The sequence below is a fragment of the Schistocerca nitens genome, chromosome 1, assembly GCF_023898315.1.
Source record: "Schistocerca nitens isolate TAMUIC-IGC-003100 chromosome 1, iqSchNite1.1, whole genome shotgun sequence".
Lineage (NCBI taxonomy): Eukaryota > Metazoa > Arthropoda > Insecta > Orthoptera > Acrididae > Schistocerca > Schistocerca nitens.
The window spans coordinates 19,603,275-19,626,957 of NC_064614.1; the positions used below are offsets into that span (position 1 = coordinate 19,603,275).

At 45.7% G+C, this 23,683-nt stretch overlaps 1 protein-coding gene across 1 annotated transcript in view; it reads left to right on the forward strand.

Annotated features, from left to right (window-relative positions):
• LOC126249995 (mucin-6-like) overlaps positions 1–23,683 on the forward strand; it is a 323,978-nt gene that overhangs the window by 184,438 nt on the left and 115,857 nt on the right. Inside the window, exon 5 of the mRNA XM_049951522.1 lies at positions 3,841–5,626. Coding sequence (XP_049807479.1) covers positions 3,841–5,626 — 1,786 coding nt within the window. The remainder of the gene's footprint in view (positions 1–3,840; positions 5,627–23,683) is intronic.

Consider the following 23,683-nt stretch of genomic DNA (forward strand, 5'->3'; position numbering starts at 1 on the left):
AATAAGCCAGCGGGGTCCGGAACACCCGTAAATGAAATAATAAGTATGGTATTACCGCAATGTAAACACATAACCGTGTAACACAATGAAAGAAAAATTCTTCCTGTCACATGAAAGATTTGAACCGTTAGCGCATACGCGCTATCGTCGTGCATGTAAGCCCGGAGCCACACTGACGTGAATACTTGACTTCGGTTGGGAAGATCAGGAGGGACAGACAAATACGCTCAACTGCTGCACGTGCTGCTGCCGACCCACGTTCAACATTCGTCATTCACTTTTCGGGTATTTTCTGACATTTGCGGCTCCGTGTGTCCTTTGTTAAATTGCTTGTCTCAGTGTCGTGTTGGGGTTTTAAAACATTAATAAGGATCATCCTGTACAGTGGAACCTCACAGGTACACATGTTGCGCTCAGTGACTTGAGTGAGTGGATCAGTACAGCTGACGTTCACTGCACGACTCACTGACGCTGTTATTCGAAAACCGATGGGACCGAAAAAGATGATGACGACAAGAAAAGTAACGAACCTACAGCTCGAGTATCACACACAAATGCTAAAAATGCATGTCATATAGCCCTTCAATACATCGAACAAAGCTCTACGTTTACCGCAATAGACATTTTGTGGATTAGGAAATACCGGAACATCGCAGCAAAATCAATATCGATCGTCGTCTGCGTTTTCTTTTCTATTTGTTACTGTTTTAACATGTAATGGTATTCCAGACAGTACTATCAGTTGTGATGGGATATTATGGGCCAGTAACAGTGTTCCTCTACTAATCCGATCTCTTTTGGGTTCCGACCGCGCTCCTGGTCCAGTATGGGTCGGATTACTGAGGTTCAACTGTACATTCACGTACGAAATTCGTTACAAACGGTCCATCTGAGTTTGAGAGTAACAGAAACATTCACAAGTAAAACACTAGGAGGAAAAATAATGTGCATTACCCTTTAACGAATCCATCTTTGGCACAGATAGAGGTGAAAACTCTTTGACAACGTACCCACGGACAAACAATGTCTGAACGCATAGCAGAAAATCTTTCAAAATGAATCAAAAGACATTTCTGCGTGACAAATCCACCCGTCCCATAGAGGAATTCTTGAAAAGAAATAGTAAGTAATTTTTAGAGAGTAGACTTTTTATGTGTTCTAGATTTTTTCCTGTCGACGTGTTCCACATCGTAACGTTTATCGTGAATACACTGATGAGCCAAAACGTTATGATCATCTACTCAAAAGCGTGTTGGTCCACCTCTGGAACGCAATTCAGCAGTGATTCTGCGTGTCATGGATTCTACAAGTACTTGACAGGTTTCCAGAGGTTCGTGGCATCAGGTGCCTACGCACAGGTCACACACTCCCCGTAATTTACGGGTAGTCGGTTTGTGCGCGCGGAGATGGCGCCCGATAGCGTCCCAGGTGTGTTTCATCGGTTTCAGATAAGCCGAATTTGGTGGTCACGACATCAACGTGAGTTCACTATCGTGCTTCTCAAACCACTGCAGCACGATTCTGATCTTGTGACACGGACAGTTATCCTGATGGAAGATGCTACCGCTCTTGAGAAAGACATCGAGCATAAATCTTGAATAATGTTCACGTAGTCCACAGCTATCATGGTGCCTTCGGTTACTATCGCAGGTCCCACGGAAGGCACGTGAATGTCCTCCACAACATAATACTGCTCCTACCTGCCAGCGTCTTTGGCGCGCTGCACGTTTCGATCAGTCGTTCACGTGGATCGTGAAGTATCTGGACACGACCATCGACCTGGTTTAACAATAAACGGGGTGCATCCGACCAGGCGACACGATTCCATTGATCCGCTGTCCAATCTCGATGATTCCGTGCCTACTGTAATCGTAAATGACGATGTTGTTCGCTCAGCATGGGAACAGGTGCGGTCCTGTGCTGTGGAACGCCACGTTCAACACTGTGCGCTCAACGCTGTATTCCAAAACACTTGTGCCTGCGCCGGCACTGTAAGGCAAGCTTCCGAGCCCTATGTTCTGTGATGAGGTATGAACGCCCAACTTCTTGTCGCCTACTCGTTAGAGATGGGCAAAACTGTTCTTTTCAGAGATTGGATCAGAACTGTTCACTCCCTGAAATGAATTAGCTCTTTTTCATGACTCACCACTCATTTACAATAGAAAATAAATGGAAGGCACATTGCCCTTTAAACTTGGTTTATTCCAGTACTATACCTGTATTTTGATCTTATTTGATCCTATTTTGAAGTAACACAGATAATGAGTAAGAATTTTGTATTGTTTATTGAAATTTCCACGATATGACAAAGTTTTTGATTATTGATTTATTTTGCACTATCGTGGATTTTTGGGTTATCGGAAAATGTTGTAACTTGAGATTTACATTAACAATATATTTGGCTATAATGTATTAAAATTTCACTAACCTCATACAAATACATCGCAAGCCATATATTTTTAAAGTGAACGTTTCCTTCCGAAGACGCCTAAAATCGCAAAATCCGTACCAGAATAAGAAAAAAATATATAAATTTGACTGTAAAACGAAAGTGCTGCATGTAGCCTTACGCAGAATAAAACAAGGAAAATATTGGTGTATCACATTTTGCGATACGTTTATCGGTTCGCTCGTAATTAAAGCGTAAATTCGAGTGTCCATAATAAAAATCCTATAGTAAGAGGAGTCATCAGGAACCTAATCTAATCAGTTTAAACAAATAAAAATAAAATAAAAACAATTGATGTATACATAACATAATAATGTAATATACATAGCGGTATTACTACGAAGAACAATATCCAGTAGAGACGAACTCCGATGCAGAGGCGCTGAGTCGAGCAGGTCGAGCCGCGAGCTGTATTACTGCGTGAGCTGAGACCGCAGAGACCAGTGTGACACCTGAGTCGCTTTGCTCGACGCTCTGGCTAGAGTCGAGACGGTGGGGCGAGCGTTGAGCGGGCGAGTTCCGAGGGTGGGGGGGAGCGGTGAGCTCACCCGCTCCGAGACAAATCGTCCGTTCCCTTGCGAGCAGGTTGTTGCAAGTAGTTCCTATGTTATCCGCTAGGTGGCTCTCTGTCCTGTTGCTCGCATCAACTGCCCAGAGGGCAGGATGTGCGACTGAAACGATCGCCGACAGAGTGCGATGCGAAGTTAAGCTGCGGCAGACGACGCACAGAGACGGCACGGCATATGTGAAACACAAAATCCAATGGGGCACTGCACAATGCAGGCAGCCAAGGTAGAAGCAGGGCAGAGGCCGGCGCTGGCTGTGTTGTGTGGCGTGCACTGTGCTCTGACCAGCAGAGGCGCCGCTGATATGCTCCGTCTCTCTCTCTCTCTCTCTCTCTCTCTCTCTCTCTCTCTCTCTCTCTGCCGTGAGGGAAACGTTTGGAGCTACCGTTCTTTTTTTCTGAATCACTGATATTTCACTCCTTTGAAAGATTGAACTCTATGAATTAGTTCAAGAGCGGATCCCCCATCTCTACTACTCGTAGTTACGGCATTCTTCAACCACTTTCCATAGATGCTCAAGAGAGTAGCATTCGAACAGCCGACCAGCTTCGCCGTTTCCGAGATGCTCGCTCCCAGGCACTGGGCCACAACAATCCGGCTTTGGTCAAAGTCGCCAAAGTCTGCGAATCTTCGGATTTGCGCCACTTACCGTCGCTGGAATTACTCCCTGTTTTTCTCTGCTCCGCTCATATACTTCTCATATCGAGTCGTGTGCCCTCGGCGCCACCGTGCAGCATACAGCGTCAGTGGTCATAATGTTTTGACTCGTCAGTGTATGTTCTGTGGAATAAGTAACTGAGTTCCACCTTTCTGCTCGGTTGGCAGGAGGAGCCGCCCAGCGATGAGGAGGACCAACACAGCAGGGGGGAGCGGCCGCCGCCGCCCACACACGCCAAGTATCGCGTCAACCCGGCAGACGCGCCCATTACGCCGCCGATGACGCCCCCACGCCACGGAGCCGCTTCCTGCAAGACAGCCGCAGCGGCCGCCTCTGCCTCTGCCCCACCGCCCCCGCCGCCTCCCACGCCGCAGCCGCAGCCGCAGCAGGAGCGAGGCACGCACTACTCGATTGCCGCGACGCTGCCGCTGCCGCCGCCGCCGCCGCCGCCGCCGCCGTCAGCGCCACCCCCTGCGCCACCCCCTGCGCCGGTGGACGAGCACGCGCGTACTGTGCACATGTTGCTGACGGTTCCTCCGCCGCCCCCGCCAGCGCAGCCGCCGCCGCCGCCGCCGCCACCACCACCAAAGCCGCCGCCGCCGCCGCCGCCGCCGCCTACGACGGGCGGCAGACAACTGAACCGGCTGCCGCCGCCGCCGGCCGTGCGCTACGGTCCGCCCACCGTCCTGCCGCCTCGCGAGCTGACAGCCAGCGCCCACCCTCCCTCGCTGGAGGACCGGCAGCAGCAGCGCACTGGCGCCACCGAACGGCCACTGGCCGCCCACGCACCGACTCCGTATCCCCCACCGCCTCCCAGCTGCAAAGACAATGCTCTTCCGACTCACAGCGGAAACGTCCGGGAGCGGAGTCCACCACGCGAGAAGCAAAGTGCCGCACCTCCCAGTTTACCGTACAACTTTCAAGTTGACTTCTCAGTCCCACCTCCACCAATATCTCAGACACCTAGCATACCCTCAAATATACTATCACTTCTCGGACATGCTGCATTTGAGCATATTACAAATGGTTTCCTACTAAATGTTCCTCCATCAAATGTTTCTCAACCTCACATGTCCCATCCCCGAGAACATACACAAAATGTTCCACCGACTTACCCGAATGAAGTCCAAGTGTCGCAGCTGCGCACCGTGACTCCATTTAACTCGACTCCGGCTGCTGTGTCACAGCCCCTTATGCCGGTGCATCATTTTCCTCCATCTCACACTGTGTCTCCAGCTAACAATAACCACTCCCTCATGCCTCTGCACCATTTGACCCAACCCCAGGTGCCAAGACACGAGGCACCACCTCATGTGTCCCAGCATCGTATGCCTACACATCACAGTTCTCATTCCCACATACCTACCCACCGTCCTTACCCACCTATGACCCCACTTCCCCACATGCCCCTAACTGATGTGCCACCCACCCATGGAAAATCGCCCCACAGCGCACAGCAACATCGACCGCATTCACGAAGAATGACCGAACATTCCACTGCTCACTGTAGACCGCAGCCTTATGTCACAGATTCGTATAAGAATGCTTCTTTGGACACACCGTTTGCAAACCGTGGAGGCACACATCACACCTCTCGTGAAGCATTTAGGGGCGAGTACAATCCGTGCTACAGGAGGGATAATCGTGAAGCCTCTAGCTTGGCCAATGGCCTGCCCAATTTTCTGAACTTCTGGGTACCTCCACCATTGCAGACTCCACGCTTACGGCCACCACCTTTACCACCGCCTCTGCCACCATCTCTACAGTCACCACAGCAGCATATGGAATCGTCAAACCAGACGCTGTTGTCGCACCTACTGGCTATGCCGACACCACCTCCAGACCAGCATGACAAGACTCTGTCTCCTGTTACAGGAAATCTGTATTCAAGTCATCCTCGCGGTTACCATGAGCAGTACTGGAACCAGCAAAGCAAATCATCTCCACCTACAGGTAAGTGGCCTTTATTCAGAGGAGGATATAACTTATTAATGAAAGTTGTCATTCCACTTTGGCCATACCAGAAGCCTTCGTTGTTATACATCAAGATTGCAGTTTCAACATTTTGTCCTCACCACATCATCATGTGCTCTGGAATGAACCAGTCCCTATGTATATAAACACATCAAAAAAAGTTTTGCATCACCTCGGTTCCGAGAGTTCCGGAACCTGTACAGATAATTGGAATAGAGGTCAACACAAACATCATTTTCGCCCTTTTTATTGCTCATGAAAACCACACATTGTATGTGGTACCACCATACAGCGAGACGTTCAGAGGTGGTGGCCCAGATTGGTGTACACATCGGTACCTCTAATACCCAGTAGCACGTCCTCTTGCATTGATGAGTGCATGTATTCGTCGTGGCATACTATCCACAGGTTCATCAAGGCACTGTTGGTCCAGATTGTTCCGCTCCTTAACGGCGATTCGGCGCATATCCCTCAGAGTGGTTGGTGGGTCAGGTCGTCCATAAACAGCCCTTTTCAATCTATCCTACGTATGTTCGATAGGGTTCATGTCTGGCCACTCTAGTCGAGAGATGTCGTTATCCTGAAGAAAGTCACTCACAAGATGTGAACGATGGCAGCGCGAATTGTCGTCCATGAAGACGAATGCCTCGCCAATGTGCTGCCGATATGGTTGTACTATCGGTCGCAGGATGGCGTTCACGTATCGCACAGCCGTTAGGGCGCATTCCATGACCACCAACGGCGTACGTCGGCCCCATGTAATGCTACCCCAAAACAGCAGGGAAACTCCACCTTGCTGCACTCGCTGGACAGTGTGTCTAAGGCGTTCAGCCTGACCGGGTTGCCTCCAGACACGTCTTCGACGATTGTCTGGTTGAGAACGTGATGCCAATCCTGAGCGGTCCACTCGGCATGTTGTTGGGCCCATCTGTACCGCGCTGCATGGTGTCGTGATTGCATAGATGGGCCTCGCCATGGACGTCGGGAGTGAACTTGCGCATCACGTAGCCTATTGCGTACAATTTGAGTCGTAACACGACGTCCTGTGGCTGAACGAAAAGGATTATTCAATATTGTGGAGTTGCTGTCAGGGTTCCTCCGAGCCATAATCCGTAGGTAGCGGTCATCCGCTATAGCAGTAGCCCTTTGGCGGACTGAACGAGGCATGTCATGGACAGTTCCTGTCTCTCTGTGTCTCCTCCATGTCCGAACAACATCGCTTTGGTTCACTCCGAGACGCCTGGACACTTCCCTTGTTGGGAGCCCTTCCTGGCACAAAGTAACAATGCGGACGCGATCGAACTGGGGTATTGACCGTCTGGGCTCGGTTGAACTGCAGACAACACGAGCCGTGCACCTCCTTGTGGAACTGATCGGCTGTCGGACCCCCTTCGTCTAACAGGCGCTGGCATGCATGGTTGTTTAAATCTTTGGGCGGATTTAGTGGCATTTCTGAACAGTCAAAGGGACTGCTCTGTGATACAATATCTACAGTCAACGTCTATCTTCAGGAGTTCTGGGAACCGGGGTGATGCAAAACTTTTTTTGATATATATATGAAGTTCACAAATTAAATAAGGATGTAGAATTACTTACGTGGGCAAATGGCCGCCATTGATATTGATGCAGCGCTGTGTTCGATTTAGTAGCTCTTCCGGAGGAATAGCAGCTATTACATTTTCAGAGGTCTTCCAGTGTGTGAAGATTATCTGAGCATCCCTGACCCTTCAATTTACCCCACAGATATAAATCACAGGGAAAGAGATGAGACTAGCGAGGTGTCTAGGAGGTTATTCTGCCTACGCTAACTGTTCTCTCCTCGTCATCCACCTCACACACTTGTGACAAGGTTGTCAAGGTAGTATGTGCTGTTGCTCTGTCTTGCTGAAAATATCCATACATTCGTTCATCATCTGTGAGTTGATTCACGTACGGATTTAAACACTTTCTGAACGTACTGGTTAGGATAAAGAATTTGGTGAAAGAATCGTTTCACGGTGCGGACACCAGACATTGTGCACTCTACACCAATCTTGAGATTATTCAACGATTCTTCAAAGTACTGATGGAAATAGTCTGATGGATAATGGCCCATGTTCTGTGGGTTTACATACGAACAAGTCCTCAAATGAAGAAATGAAAAACAGAGGATCCAAAAGTAGTGATTCCGGTTCACTCAGAAACCAAATTCCCACTTGCACAGATAAACGGCGTCGAAGATTTCGTCGGACTTTGTTCCAGGTCATCTTTCTCCCTAGTAATGATTTTGGGTGATCGAACAAATATGGTACAAGAAAGTGAAACAAAAAGTGCAGCCACCAGTGAGAAATGGTGCTAATTAGCTAATGACTGGCATATCTTGAGGTTGGTCTCAGGGTGAGGGTAAAACAACGATAAAATAATAAAACAAAACCTTACACAACTATAATTGTCATACAGCATAAACGAAAATGTAGTTGCGCATAAGCAGCGGAATAAGTAACCTATAAAAACCTAATGAGAAATAAAATGAGTTAATATCAAAGACAAGTGACGCTATGGGTGGGAAATTTGTGGATTAATCTCCTAACAGCTGTAGTGAACTCAATAGCATATTAGTAGGGAACTTGTCAGTAAAAACAATGTACGAAGCGCATCATGGAACTGGAAACAGTAACTGGTGTAAGTGAACAGACAATTCTCAATCATTGGCAAATATTAAGTGTCGGAAAGTGACTATAGAGAAAGGGAAGTATGGGCACCATTGTACTACAGTAAAACGACGAGTACCGAGAGATTTGCAGGTCGCAAGTACCACTCGTAATAGAATTCTACCTAGCAGGCTGCATACCATTTGTATGATACCGTAAGTTTAAAACACGCCGCTGAACGGGTGTAGAGAGTTCTATAGCGTGGTAACAGGAATACGGCCGAGCAAACACGAGATGAACCAAGCGGTGAGAAGCAATAACTGGAGTAAATGGAGAAACAGTTCTCGTTGTTAGTCAGTAGCTACAACGACGAGTCAAAAATAACTATAGTAGAAAGGAAACGTGGTCATCATTGCGTACTTTTGTTACTGTGGAGTAAATACTTCAGGAAATTTTAGTATGGTAGTTAGCTGAAAGGTGCGGGTAGTGTGTCCTATAATTATTGCCTGCCTTTTAAGGAGCCATTGGTTACACTAGGAGGTAAAGTGGCTGAGGTAGATTAGGAGGGACCGTTGGGATTTCTGGAGCGTAGGACAGAAGGCGAGGGAAGCAGTGCCATCAGCATACTGAAGGGAAGGAGGTGGATGGGAGAACGTCGTTTGGACATTTCAACAGTCACATTCATAATTCTCATTTGAAGATCTAAATCAGGGCTTCACCACATACGTGCTCGCGGAGCAAGCTGTGAGCAGCAAGGCGCGAGCACGGAGCAGCGCGAGCACGCTACCCCCACTACCGGACCAGAGCGGAGAGTGGGGAGAGTCACGTGGGGCACACAACAGCTGCCGCCAGTCAATGTAAATCCGCGGCCACCTTCAGGGATATCACTCACGAATTATTATTGTGACAAATGAATCAAATAAAGGAGAATGTACCCGTGCCACATAATTTTATTAGCTTAGTGTGTGCCTCTACATTCGTATTAATTTTGTGAACTGTTACACAATAAAAGGTGTCACTGAAGTGTGGGATTCTCTGTTAACTTGTACTTTTTGCCCTTTACAATTGCGTCTATGTTCGGAGTAATTGTTCTTGTGCATCGTAGGCGCAGCGTGCAGTTTAAATTTCGATCAGACAATGCGTTTCTCAGGCGCGTTTTGTTACATTTCATTGAAGAGAACAGTTATTCACAAACATACGTGAAACCGAACATTGATATTATTGTAGCCGCCAGTTTGTGCAAATGAGGAAATCTATCCTGAGGGAAGTGTCTGTAAAATTCCAAAATGTTTTTCTTGTTCTGAAATTTGTCTCTGTATTCTCTGTTACACTGCAGGTCAATAATTTCTAGTTGCAGCTCAGGACGAATCTCTTCAATATTCGCTAAGTATGGAGAGGAGAATAGATCAGAATCACTGTCTAGTGCTGTCAGATCTTGAAAACGTTGATCAAATTCTTTCTTAAGGGCAACTAAACTATGTGAATAACGTTCACAGTCTTTGTGAACATCTTGCATGGATGATAATTTAGGAAAATGAGCTAGATTTCCTGTTTCCAGTTGACTCACCCAAAGTGTCAATTTCATTTTAAAAGCTCGTATTCGATCTATGAAATGAGTAATTAGCAGATCTTTACCTTGTAGTGAAATGTTCAAAGCATTCAGATGGCTAGTAAAATCTGCTAAGAACGCGAGATCACATTTCCATGAAGGCTCTTTCAATTCGGGAACACACATGTTATTTATTTCCATGAACATATTTATCTCATCTAATAGGCAAAAATTCGATTTAATAATTCGCCACGACTAAGCCAGCGGACCTCGCTGTAATAAGGCAGGCAACCATACTGGCTTTCTACATCCTCAAGAAAGCTTTTAAATTGCCTGTGTTGTAGCCCATGCTTCCTTCTATAATTGGTTGTACGAACAACAACACTCATCACATTTTTTAGTGAGTGATACTCTTTGCACATAAGTTTTCCTGGTGGATCACACAGTGAACGCCCCTTATTTCATTCGGCACGGTCAGTTTTTGCATTTTCTCCTTCAACAGCGCAACGAAACCTAATTTTTTCCCTGTCATCGCTGGTGCACCGTCTGTAGACACTGAAACTAAAGAATTCCACGACAATCCTATATTTTCAACACTTTCTTCAACACTACTTAAAATATCACCTCCGGTTGTAGTGTTCTTCATGGCTACTACATCGAGGAGCTCCTTCCTCACCTGAAGATATCTATTAACACCTTTAATAAATATGGAAAGCTGCGCTGTTCCAGTGATATCAACACTTTCGTCCAGAGCTAGAGAATACGCCATTAAGTCTTTATAGATATTTGCAAGCTGGCTCTGGACGTCGTCTGCCATGTCCTGTATGCAACGCATAATAGTCATGTCAGATAATGGCACAATCCGAAACTGTCCAACTTGAGGTGGACTCAAATGTTCCGCTGCAACTACCAAACATCTTTTATTAAATCGCCATCAGTGAAGGGGCGCAGGGATTTTGCTAAAAACAAAGCAATTTTGTAGCTCACTTTGAGAGCTGCCTCAGTTGATTTTTCTTCGTCATCCAGATCTTCTTCGGATAGCTTCCTTTTAAGTTTAATAACTTCCTGTGCACGATCTGGTCCATCACATTTTCCACTTCCGTAGTCTTTCGCCTGGTACGAAATATAATGTCGCTGCAAATTAAATTTCCTAAAAGAATTCAGCGTTTTGTGACATACTAAACATTTTGCAACACCATATTTTTCTGTAAACAGATACAATTCCTCCGAATGGGGATTGAATTGCGAAAGTATGGTTGGGGTTACACAACGGCGACTTGACATGATTCTTAACCAGCGAAGTGACTGTTAGAGTTGATCGTAGTACTTTTAACGTTACACAGTCGGCGCGAATTCAATAGGCACGCTGCGGTCCTATTCATAGGTGCGCGCGCATTTCCCCTCCCTCCCCTCCCTCCCTACTCCGCGACCTTGCACCTGCTCGCGAGCACGTGCCTGAGCAGACGCGAGTACTCGCGCTCAAAACCGGCCAGTTGTTAAGCCCTGCTCTAAATCATTCACCAAGAAATACCGGATTGAGTAGATATAATATTTCTCTATAGACAATTAAAAACCAGCATTTGCTAATAAAATTTAAATAACGAAACAGAAATTCGTTTTTGTTGAAAATGCGTTTTTTTACCTCAAATACTTACCCAAAAGCTCTGAAAACGCAATTAAAAGTAAGTTCACTTCCATATCCTGCTTGCTACCATCACCAGCAGAATGCTGCACTGTAAAGAACGAAGTCTTAGCGCCACCAGCAGACAGCTGCATTGTAAAACAATGATGTTCGATCTTTAGACCACGATTTCACACTGCCGTCGATAGATTGCTGCACGGTTGAAAACGTAACAGACTTATAAATTAATTATTTATCCACACTACATCTAAGATGGTGACTTACAACCTTACAACACACCCTCAAAGCATATATTGCAGCATTTAGAAAAGTTCTCAAGCAACATTTAAGGAGGGAGAAAGTAAATGCATCGTGTTTAAAAAAAAAAAAAAAAAGAACTGTAACCAACTACAGCACCACAAAGACACACAACACAATTGTCTTGTTAGGCAAAGAAAGAATAAGAACATGTATCCTACAGCTTGCAAACACACAACCTGAAATACGGTAATAGTGAGAGTTATGACATTTCCGAAGTCAATGAGTCGATATCTCAGAAAAACTATTTATCACACATTGCAAGACGTCTCACACTTTGCAAAAACAAATTAAATATTGATGCATCTGATGTATCTGTCTGACACATTAATATACATGTTTATCGTAAGATAAAATCGCTACGAAAATTCGACTTTGTCCACTTTTCAGACACAAAGAGCTATCATTATACGCCTAACATAAGACTTTATATGGACACCCTCCATTGCTCAAATACTAAACAAATGCCACTCCACGTATTAAAGTGATGCTATTCTCTATACCGTATGAATATTTAGATGTTGTCGTGTTCCGAAATTTAGTGGGCCACTGGAAATGACGTTAGAGATTATACTGGTCCATGAAACTACCTCAACTGGAATATTCGCTTAATATCAAGGCCTCAACCACATCATCTGTATTAGGACTTCCAATAAGCGTAGTTCAAACAAACTACAAGGTGTTTCAAAAATGACCAGTATATTTGAAACGGCAATAAAAACTAAACGAGCAGCGATAGAAATACACCGTTTGTTGCAATATGCTTGGGACAACAGTACATTTTCAGGCAGACAAACTTTCGAAATTACAGTTGTTACAATTTTCAACAACAGATGGCGCTGCGGTCTGGGAAACTCTATAGTACGATATTTTCCACATATCCACCATGCGTAGCAATAATATGGCGTAGTCTCTGAATGAAATTACCCGAAACCTTTGACAACGTGTCTGGCGGAATGGCTTCACATGCAGATGAGATGTACTGCTTCAGCTGTTCAATTGTTTCTGGATTCTGGCGGTACACCTGGTCTTTCAAGTGTCCCCACAGAAAGAAGTCACAGGGGTTCATGTCTGGCGAATAGGGAGGCCAATCCACGCCGCCTCCTGTATGTTTCGGATAGCCCAAAGCAATCACACGATCATCGAAATATTCATTCAGGAAATTAAAGACGTCGGCCGTGCGATGTGGCCGGGCACCATCTTGCATAAACCACGAGGTGTTCGCAGTGTCGTCTAAGGCAGTTTGTACTGCCACAAATTCACGAAGAATGTCCAGATAGCGTGATGCAGTAATCGTTTCGGATCTGAAAAATGGGCCAATGATTCCTTTGGAAGAAATGGCGGCCCAGACCAGTACTTTTTGAGGATGCAGGGACGATGGGACTGCAACATGGGGCTTTTCGGTTCCCCATATGCGCCAGTTCTGTTTATTGACGAAGCCGTCCAGGTAAAAATAAGCGTCGTCAGTAAACCAAATGCTGCCCACATGCATATCGCCGTCATCAATCCTGTGCACTATATCGTTACCGAATGTCTCTCGTGCAGCAATGGTAGCGGCGCTGAGGGGTTGCCGCATTTGAATTTTGTATGGATAGAGGTGTAAACTCTGGCGCAGGAGACGATACGTGGACGTTGGCGTCATTTGGACCGCAGCTGCAACACGGCGAACGGAAACCCGAGGCCGCTGTTGGATCACCTGCTGCACTAGCTGCGCGTTGCCCTCTGTGGTTGCCGTACGCGGTCGCCCTACCTTTCCAGCACGTTCATCCGTCACGTTCCCAGTCCGTTGAAATTTTTCAAACAGATCCTTTATTGTATCGCTTTTCGGTCCTTTGGTTACATTAAACCTCCGTTGAGAACTTCGTCTTGTTGCAACAACAGTGTGTTCTAGGCGGTGGAATTCCAACACCAGAAAAATCCTCTGTTCTAAGGAATAAACCATGTTGTCTACAGCACACTTGCACGTTGTGAACAGCACACGCTTACAGCAGAAAGACGACGTACAGAATGGCGCACCCACAGACTGCGTTATCTTCTCTATCTTTCACATCACTTGCAGCGCCATCTGTTGTTGAAAATTGTAACTACTGTAATTTCGAAAGTTTGTCCGCCTGAAAATGTACTGTTGTCCCAAGCATATTGCAACAAACGGTGTATTTCTATCGCTGCTCGTTTAGTTTTTATTGCCGTTTCAAATATACCGGTCATTTTTGAGGCACCCTGTAGCTGCAAATTTTACGAGGTTTGATATCTAATCATTGTAGTGTAACAGCATGAAATTGCCAGTTTGCAGAGACGAAGATATTGGACGTCGTAGTACATGGAAAAAAAGAGAAGAAATAATGTGATTACAGCAGCAAAAGCGGTGAGGCATTACCAGTAATTGCCGAAGTGATATAATTATACTGGATAATGATAGAAGCTGAAGGAATGAATTAAAATTCGTGCCAGAGCCAGGACTTGAACCCAGGTCTCCTGCTTACTAGGCAGATGTACTATACATTACATGACTGTAGCGTTGTGGTAGCCAGCGCTGCCTGGCCAGGCAGAATCCGGCCTGCCGCTGCGACGGACGGCGCAGAGGGTTGCCGGGCCCGGGACGACACACAGGCAACGGCCGCAATGACTCTTGCTGCGTCAGCTGTTACACTGTGGAAGGGGCCGAACCCCATTATTGAGCTTGCATGCGTAGCGCGATTGTCTTGGCGTTAGACGATTTGGAAGCTTCACGCAGGACACGTTATCTTTGTGCGAGTGTAGAAATGAGTAGTTCGGACGAGGAAGAACTCCTCCTCGCATTAGCGATACGAAATGGCACCAAGAAGAGGAGATGTTGGGTGCACGACATTAATAGCAAGAGAGAAAGCTTAGGAGAATACCACCGTCTGTGTATTGAACTAGAGTCTGACGAAGATAGGTTCTTCAAGTATTTTCGTATGTCGCGAGAATGTTTCGAAGAACTGCATCTCCTGATAAAAGGGAGCACCGGGAATTGCACAACGAATTGGAGAAAGCCAGTCGATACAAGGCAAAGACTAGCCATTAGTTTGAGGTAAGTTTACCATTTGTGGCCTCTTTGTGCTTCATACAGAAGTCATATAAATTATTCCATTTCAGTTTTGCTGTATAGTATGAAAGGTTCAGCGGAAAAATTGCTATCCCACAATGTAATTACGAATGGAGCGATAAATTGATCTGCAGTGTTTACGAATACAGCAAATGATAGTTAACATCTAGTTTCGTATGTCCCACTAGGCTGAACTTTCTACTAAATAGATTGTTTTGTTTCATTATATTCATAACATTGTCACTGAATTTAAACAAACATATCTTTGGTCGTTAACTTGTCTATTCGTTCTACCAGCATAATTTATTTTAACCTTTTCCAGGCGACAGTCAGCAGACCATAGCTTTTTCTTTTCGGTTAGGATGTTCTACAGCCCAAGTATTTCCCTACTCCTACAGCAGAGATGTGGGAGAAATCTGAAGAAGGATTTCTAGAACTTTGGGGGTTTCCGAACTGCCTTGGAAGCATAGACGGAAAGCATATCAGGTTAAAATGCCCGAAGGATAGTGGATCCCAGTACTTCTGTTATAAACAATTCTTTTCGCTAGTTCTCCTGGCGATCGTTGATCCATACTACAATTTTACAGTAGTTGACATCGGAAGTTATGGGCATCACAGTGAGAACACTATTTTTGAGAATTCAGCTTTCTATCAAGAGTATATCGAGGGCAAAAGTATTCTACCTCCAAAGCCACTACCGGGTACAGACATCCCTGTTCCTCGTGTTTTCGTTGGTGATGAAGGTTTTGCACTTCAGATTTATTTACTGAGACCATATCCAAAACCTGCAGTAATCAACAATGCAAAGAAGAAGCAATTCAATGCCTGGCTTAGCCGATCACGTCGTGTAGTGCAAAATGCCTTTAGTATGTTGGCAATGAAATGGCGCGTATTTTTAAGAGCCATAGAAACCGATGTTGAAACTGCTGAACATATTGTTAAAGCGGCTTGCTGTTTACACAATTACGTTATATCAAGTAATAACAAAGAATACCCACCTTCTGAAAGTGAAGAAGAGTGCAAGCCAATACGTGCATTCGTAGATACTGGATCAACTAATCGAAGGTTACCTATTGCTGCAATTCAAGTTAGTGAACATTTTGCTGATTATTTCAACAGAAGATAAACATATTGTTGTGCGATTACCTTTGAATACCTACCAAGTGTTTCGACAAGTTTGTCAACACAACGCATTTGTGACAAAAGCAATGAAGTTATGATAAACTGCGAAAGGGCTAATATGTGAGAACAGAAAGACTAGCAGATTCTTTAGAAAAGTTCAATGTTTTGTGTATTCCATTTGCTACAGCAATTGGTTTACAAAATATTAATATTATTTCTATACAAGTATAAATTACACAAGTACAGAACTTTTACATGTGAAAAATCTGATGTGCTCAAAGTTGTGTGAGGGTGATCTTCTCAGGATTCGTGTCCTGACCTACATCGTCAGTTGATGTGCCAGTATTTGCACCACCAAATGCAGCGGGTTCACGGAAATCAACGTGGGCCGAGTCTACTGAAAGACTTTGAGAGACATGTGTTGGCTGTTGCTCATCTAATTCCGCGAGCTCAGCCTCCGCAAATAACTGTGCCAGTTGAACTTTAAGCTTAGCTTGTGATCTAACTGTAAGACGTTTGTATGTTTTTGCATAGCTTAAAAATAAATGATCAACTTCGTCATGCTTATCCTTATACTGATCTTTCTTTTGCAAGTAACTAATTATACACTCAACATCAGCACTTCGTCCCTGCTTTCTCATTTTTTTAGCAGTTGGCTTCGTTCGTGCTGAAGATGGTTCCAAAACCTCTGTGCACTGCTCCTGAGATTCTCCTTCATACTCATGTGTTAGCAACTCTGGCTGAGGAAAAATTGTGGAGTCTGATGAGTGTTCAGCTGACTGTGAACTTGTCACTTGTGACGGCCTCTCTTCAGCAAGGAATATTTGATGTTGTTGGTCGTGCTTCCAGAGCACAGTCCATTAACCTCATGTGTTCACTCCACGGCCATGATCTGTACCGTTCCAAGCTCTGGCCAGTGGTGCCTTTTACCATCTTCTTGTGTTTGACGTAGGCATCTCTCAAGTTCCTCCACTTCGATTTCAAGGTCTCGGCTGCAAATGAACAAATGTACCGGTAATGTATTCTTGTAGATGTATAAAGAAAATAATGACTGTGGCAGATGTCTGAAATGGAAACAATCAAATTCAAAGAGATCTCTAATGTTAATATCATATGAAAATGCTTCTTATGATATGCTACTATTCCCATTCAAATATGAAATTCTCTTTCCGTATATGTTCCTCTAGTATTGAGTATTCGTCCTGTGAGAGTTTTCAGTTAGTCTAGCCAGTAATTATTTTCTTTGTCATCAAAGATTTTTTTTCCGCATATTTGGCAAGTTGACCATACCTGAACGGTAGTATTTACACCTGAAGTAGAACATTCTACCATTTCTTGGCAGAAAACAAATGGGTATTAAAATATCAAACTATATAAGCATTTGTTTGATCAATGTGAACTCTTAACAAGCTGAGCCTGTCATAGCCATGGAGACATACACTGTAGTATCTCATAACGCAATTGACTGCAGAGCAAGACATGTCGCATTTTCAATAAAGGGCAGTTACATTGTTACTACAATATCACATTTGGGTAACAAAATATCTTTTAAGGAAAGATAACCAAGACATCTCTGTGACGCTACAAACAATATCCTATTTCTGTGTTATTTAGTCGATAAATTCTTAAGTGACTGTAAATGTTGAGCAAACAACAATGTTTCGGATGATTGGCAAAATTATTCTCATAATATCGGAAATATTACTTCAATTTGTATCATGAAAGAGTTGCGTGGAATAGCATCTTCTGTTGTTAGCGTTAAAAACAAGCATGGGAATAACACACGACCTCAAAATATACGACGTGGGGAGAGACAATGAATTTTCGTTTAAATGGAACACTATTATCGTACATCAAGACCGATTTTAACAAAGGTCACGGTTCTTTTCTCTTTCCACATTCTACACTCCTGGAAATTGAAATAAGAACACCGTGAATTCATTGTCCCAGGAAGGGGAAACTTTATTGACACATTCCTGGGGTCAGATACATCACATGATCACACTGACAGAACCACAGGCACATAGACACAGGCAACAGAGCATGCACAATGTCGGCACTAGTACAGTGTATATCCACCTTTCGCAGCAATGCAGGCTGCTATTCTCCCATGGAGACGATCGTAGAGATGCTGGATGTAGTCCTGTGGAACGGCTTGCCATGCCATTTCCACCTGGCGCCTCAGTTGGACCAGCGTTCGTGCTGGACGTGCAGACCGCGTGAGACGACGCTTCATCCAGTCCCAAACATGCTCAATGGGGGACAGATCCGGAGATCTTGCTGGCCAGGGTAGTTGACTTACACCTTCTAGAGCACGTTGGGTGGCACGGGATACATGCGGACGTGCATTGTCCTGTTGGAACAGCAAGTTCCCTTGCCGGTCTAGGAATGGTAGAACGATGGGTTCGATGACAGTTTGGATGTACCGTGCACTATTCAGTGTCCCCTCGACGATCACCAGTGGTGTACGGCCAGTGTAGGAGATCGCTCCCCACACCATGATGCCGGGTGTTGGCCCTGTGTGCCTCGGTCGTATGCAGTCCTGATTGTGGCGCTCACCTGCACGGCGCCAAACACGCATACGACCATCATTGGCACCAAGGCAGAAGCGACTCTCATCGCTGAAGACGACACGTCTCCATTCGTCCCTCCATTCACGCCTGTCGCGACACCACTGGAGGCGGGCTGCTCGATGTTGGGGCGTGAGCGGAAGACGGCCTAACGGTGTGCGGGACCATAGCCCAGCTTCATGGAGACGGTTGCGAATGGTCCTCGCCGATACCCCAGGAGCAACAGTGTCCCTAATTTGCTGGGAAGTGGCGGTGCGGTCCCCTACGGCACTGCGTAGGATCCTACGGTCTTGGCGTGCATCCGTGCGTCGCTGCGGTCCGGTCCCAGGTCGACGGGCACGTGCAACTTCCGCCGACCACTGGCGACAACATCGATGTACTGTGGAGACCTCACGCCCCACGTGTTGAGCAATTCGGCGGTACGTCCACCCGGCCTCCCGCATGCCCACTATACGCCCTCGCTCAAAGTCCGTCAACTGCACATACGGTTCACGTCCACGCTGTCGCGGCATGCTACCAGTGTTAAAGACTGCGATGGAGCTCCGTATGCCACGGCAAACTGGCTGACACTGACGGCGGCGGTGCACAAATGCTGCGCAGCTAGCGCCATTCGACGGCCAACACCGCGGTTCCTGGTGTGTCCGCTGTGCCGTGCGTGTGATCATTGCTTGTACAGCCCTCTCGCAGTGTCCGGAGCAAGTATGGTGGGTCTGACACACCGGTGTCAATGTGTTCTTTTTTCCATTTCCAGGAGTGTATGTGTAGTTTTCCATTATGATGGCATCGTTGCTTACATACTTCCAGCTCCTTTAAGTTATAATATACACTAGATAAATTACAGTACTTAATAATATACTTTACTACATTTTTGCTTTTGTGGAACTTAAAATTTTTCTAAAATATTTACCATTTTGATCCAGTTTAGTAGCTATATCCCTCCAAGCATCAGCCTTCTTCAGAATGTTCTTGTAATCAGGATCGCGTGTATCATACAAAAAGTTGTATTCTCTCACCTCCTCTATAAGTCTTCCTGTGTCCATGATGCGTGCACTACGAGCTGCAAGACAAAAACTGGCGCACGCCGCCGCTTCCAGTGTGACAACAGAGCCGTTGAATGCGCCAACAGAGCAGCCGCTTCGGCTTGCTGCGAATCTGTAATATGTGAGAACCCGGCGGCGGCCGGTTGCCGGTGCGTCAGAGCCGCACTCTGTGTGACCGCCGCCATACAGTAACGAGCGATTCACCAGTGCGGTCTGCCTTCTGCGGTTCAAGGCCACAGGTGGGACGGCCAGGCCGGATTCTGTCTGGTCAGGCCTTAAGTCCGATGTCCTCCGTAACACAAATTTCCGTTCAATCTTTCACCCAATTTTCCCCTTCTCACATCGTCACTGTTGCCGAGGCTCGGGTGGGGGATGCTTCGTTCAAAACTTTCAGAAGTGCAGGTGGAGGCGAAGGACCCTTCCCTCCCCTCCCCTGTGCTGTCATGATTCCTGGAATGTCCTTGGAAACAAGAAAGTGGTGATACTGAAGTCAGCGAATTATTGGCACTTGCAATTGCATCATTTTGTGGAAGCTGAAAGTGCAGCTGTAATACTGCCCCAAAGGTCAACAGTTGAAGGTTGGCTCGTACCTGCAGTGCCCCACTACTAATGTAGCTAGCGACGTTCACACACGCTGTATGTAATAAGTACAGTAAATTTGACTACCTTTCCGTGAATGAGTAAGGGCTCATTAACTGTAATCACTACAAGTAACTATAAAGTAGAGCATTTTAAGAATGGAGCACTTTCAGAATAGAATATGTATACATCATTATTTACATATTACTAACCACCTGTAGCAAAAATAAATCGCCACTTGCAGGTTGTAGATGGTTTAGTATCTGCAGTAATAAATAGTGAACTACCTGGTAATACAAGTGGCTAACCACCTAGAACTCATGCTTCAGCACTCATAACTGTAGATACAGTACCTAAAAAACTGTAGATACCTAAAAACCTGTAACTATAGATGATCGATCAACTTACTAAAAATCTGTGTCGTAAAAGAACTTGCTTTGTGTAAAAGATGAACCGAACAGTAGAAGGTTGAGTAATTGTAGCTGTGAATAGTTATGTAAATGTAACTGTTCATAGCTAGGTAACAGCTAGGCAACAGCGTACGCCCAAGTGTGTAAAATACTGCTAAGGTTTTGGTGGTTATAAATAACAAATTAACGACCGTCTGAGTACAGTTATGTACTGCAAATTATTGAAACTAACGTCCACTTGCCAATCGACTGACTACAGCAAACAAGTAGCTGCAGTAGCGACTACAACCTACCAATTTACATATGAACATTAATAAGTTCATGTAATTAAATATCTACATCTAGGGAATCCAATTGTATATCAGAGGCCGGCTGTACAGCATTGGAATCGTAATAGACCAATAATAAGAAAAACGTGTTGGAGGCAAGGGGGTGGGGGGAACTGAGGATGGGAGGGGGAAGATTGGTTCTGAATACAGAGAAAAGAGCGAAGAAACAGAGAAGCTAAACTATATGTGTAAAACTGTATGAGCGAAACGTAAGATGTCAGTTGGGGAGGGGGGAGACGTGTGATACGGCAGTGTACTGGATGGGAATGGGTCGGTGCTTCCCTGCTAGCATGCTGCTGACGTCATTACAGCTGTTTGGGGATCGGTTTGGAAATTTCCTATCCATAGCACCACTTGCCGAGACGAGCGAACGCGCCAGCAGCAGCAGCAGTTGTCTGATACACAGTAACTTAGTTTAATTTCTGTTTTCTTTTTTCACGTGCTTCTGCAAAGAAGTGATCTATAATATCCTTGTGTAAGGTGGCTTCCTAGCGTAATTTTCCCGTCGCTTGAAGCTTCACGTCACGACACTAAGTTTAAATCTCGTGCTGGTGCACAGCATATAGTTTACATCAGTGCATTCTGGTTTGCATACTTGTCTCGTGCAGTACTTTGGGTAAGCAGAGTAATTAGTAAGAGGTTACAGTAGATACGTCAACTTCAGTAGAGAAACTTATTTCTGTTTCAGTAGAGAAACTTATTTCTGTTTAACAGCTTGCAGTCTCAGGGTATAGTGAGAAATCTGCAGAGCAGTTTTTAGTGTTTCTTTATTCTCCTCGTTATATTTTACGTACATTCCAAACTCAGTGGCGCCATTTGAGATCTTGTATCTATTTTTTTTACACACGATATGGCTAGAGACTGTGCTAGTTGTGAGCAGACACAAGGAAAATTAGCTGCTGTCCGTAAACAGCTGGAAACTGCGTTGGCTATCGCCGGCATGCTTCTGGCTGATGCTCAAAGTTGCGGTGACATTGGGGCGCTGGGGACGAGACGTGCGACACCTTTGGTGCTTTTGGTCCGTCCTCACTCGAGAGTGGGTGGCAGACAGTGGAAGAGTGGGTGGCAGACAGTGGCGGGTTCGCGTATCACTGAGTGGAAGGCGAAAGAGGGGGCAGGTCGCGCGGCTGGTTCCCTACGCCTTAGCAACAGGTACGAGATGCTACGCAGTGTCGATGATAACTTTGAGCCAGCACGGGATGCCTCTCCTGTTGGGCCAGCGGCCGACTTTTTTGCGGAGCCCGGACAAGTGCAAGGGTGGCGCTTGTTATTCGGAACTCCAGTGTTAGGCGAGTGATGGAGCCCCTCGGGGGAATAGCAGACAAGGTGGAAAAGGGTACCAGTGTGCACTCGGTATGTTTGCTGGGGGGCCTCGTCCGTGATGTGGAGGAGGCCCTGCCGGCGGCTATCGAGCGCGCTGGGTGCACCGGCTGCATGTAGTGGCACATGACGGCACGAATGACGCCTGCCGCTTGGGTTCTGAGGCCATCCTTGGCTCCTTTCGGAGGGTGGCTGATTTGGTGAAGGCGACTAGCATCGCACGTGCGGTGCATGCTGTCTATTTGTAGCATTGTACCCAGGGTTCATCGCGGTCCTCTGGTTTGGAGCAGAGTGGAAGGTCTAAACCAGAGGCTCAGATTATTCTGCGACCTTATCGGATACGAATTTGTCGACCTCCGCTGTCGAGTGCAGAATTTTAGGGTTCCCCTTAATACTACACTACATGCAGGAAGCGGTTGCTAGGGTAGCGGGGTACGTGTGGCGTGCACAAGAAATCCTGCGAGACTCAGCTCGCTCTGTTCCTCTATGAGTTCCACAGAGCCGTAGACAACGCCGCTCAGGTTGATGTAGTATTGCTTGACTTCTGGAAGGCATTTGACACCGTCCCGCACTGCAGTTTAGATAAACAAATGCGAGCTTATCGAGTATCGGAGCAGATTTGCGGCTGGATTCAAGACTTTCTTGCAGATAGAACTCGACACGTCGCGCTAACCAGAACAAAATCGACATATGTAAAGTTAATTTCGGAATACACCAAGGAAGTGTGATAGGACCGTTACTGTTTACAATGTGTATAAACGATCTAGTAGGAAGCGTCGGATGCTGTTTAAGGCTGTTCGCAGATGATGCGATTGTCTACAATGAAGTGGAAACGCCAGAAGATAGTAAGAATTTGCAGAACGACCTGCAGAGCATTGATGACCGTGGCAGGCTCTGGCAGTTGACCCTGAACGTAAATAAATATAACATATTGCACATACGTAGGAAAAAAAAATCCACTTCTGTACAGCTACACTATTGATGACAAACTGCTAGAAACAGTGTCCACCGTAAAATATCTAGGATTAACAATCCAGAACGACCTTAAGTGGAATGACCGCGTAAAACAAATAGTGGGAAAATCAGATGCCAGATTCAGATTCATAGGAAGAAACTGAAAAAAAAAAAATAACTCATTCACGAAGGAAGTGGCTTAAAGGAAGTTGTTCGACTGGTTCTTGAGTATTGTTCATCTATCTGGGATCGCTACCAGGCAGGAATCAAAAAATGGTTCAAATGGCTCTGAGCACTATGTGACTTAACTTCTGAGGTCATCAGTCGACTAGAACTTAGAACTAATTAAACCTAATTAACCTAAGGACATCACATACATCCATGCCCGAGGCAGGATTCGAACCTGAGACCGTAGCGGTCGCTCAGTTCCAGACTGTAGTGCCTAGAACCGCACGGTCACTCTGGCCGGCCCAGGCAGGACTGATGGAGGAGATAGAGAAGATCCAATAAAGCGCGGCGTGTTTCGT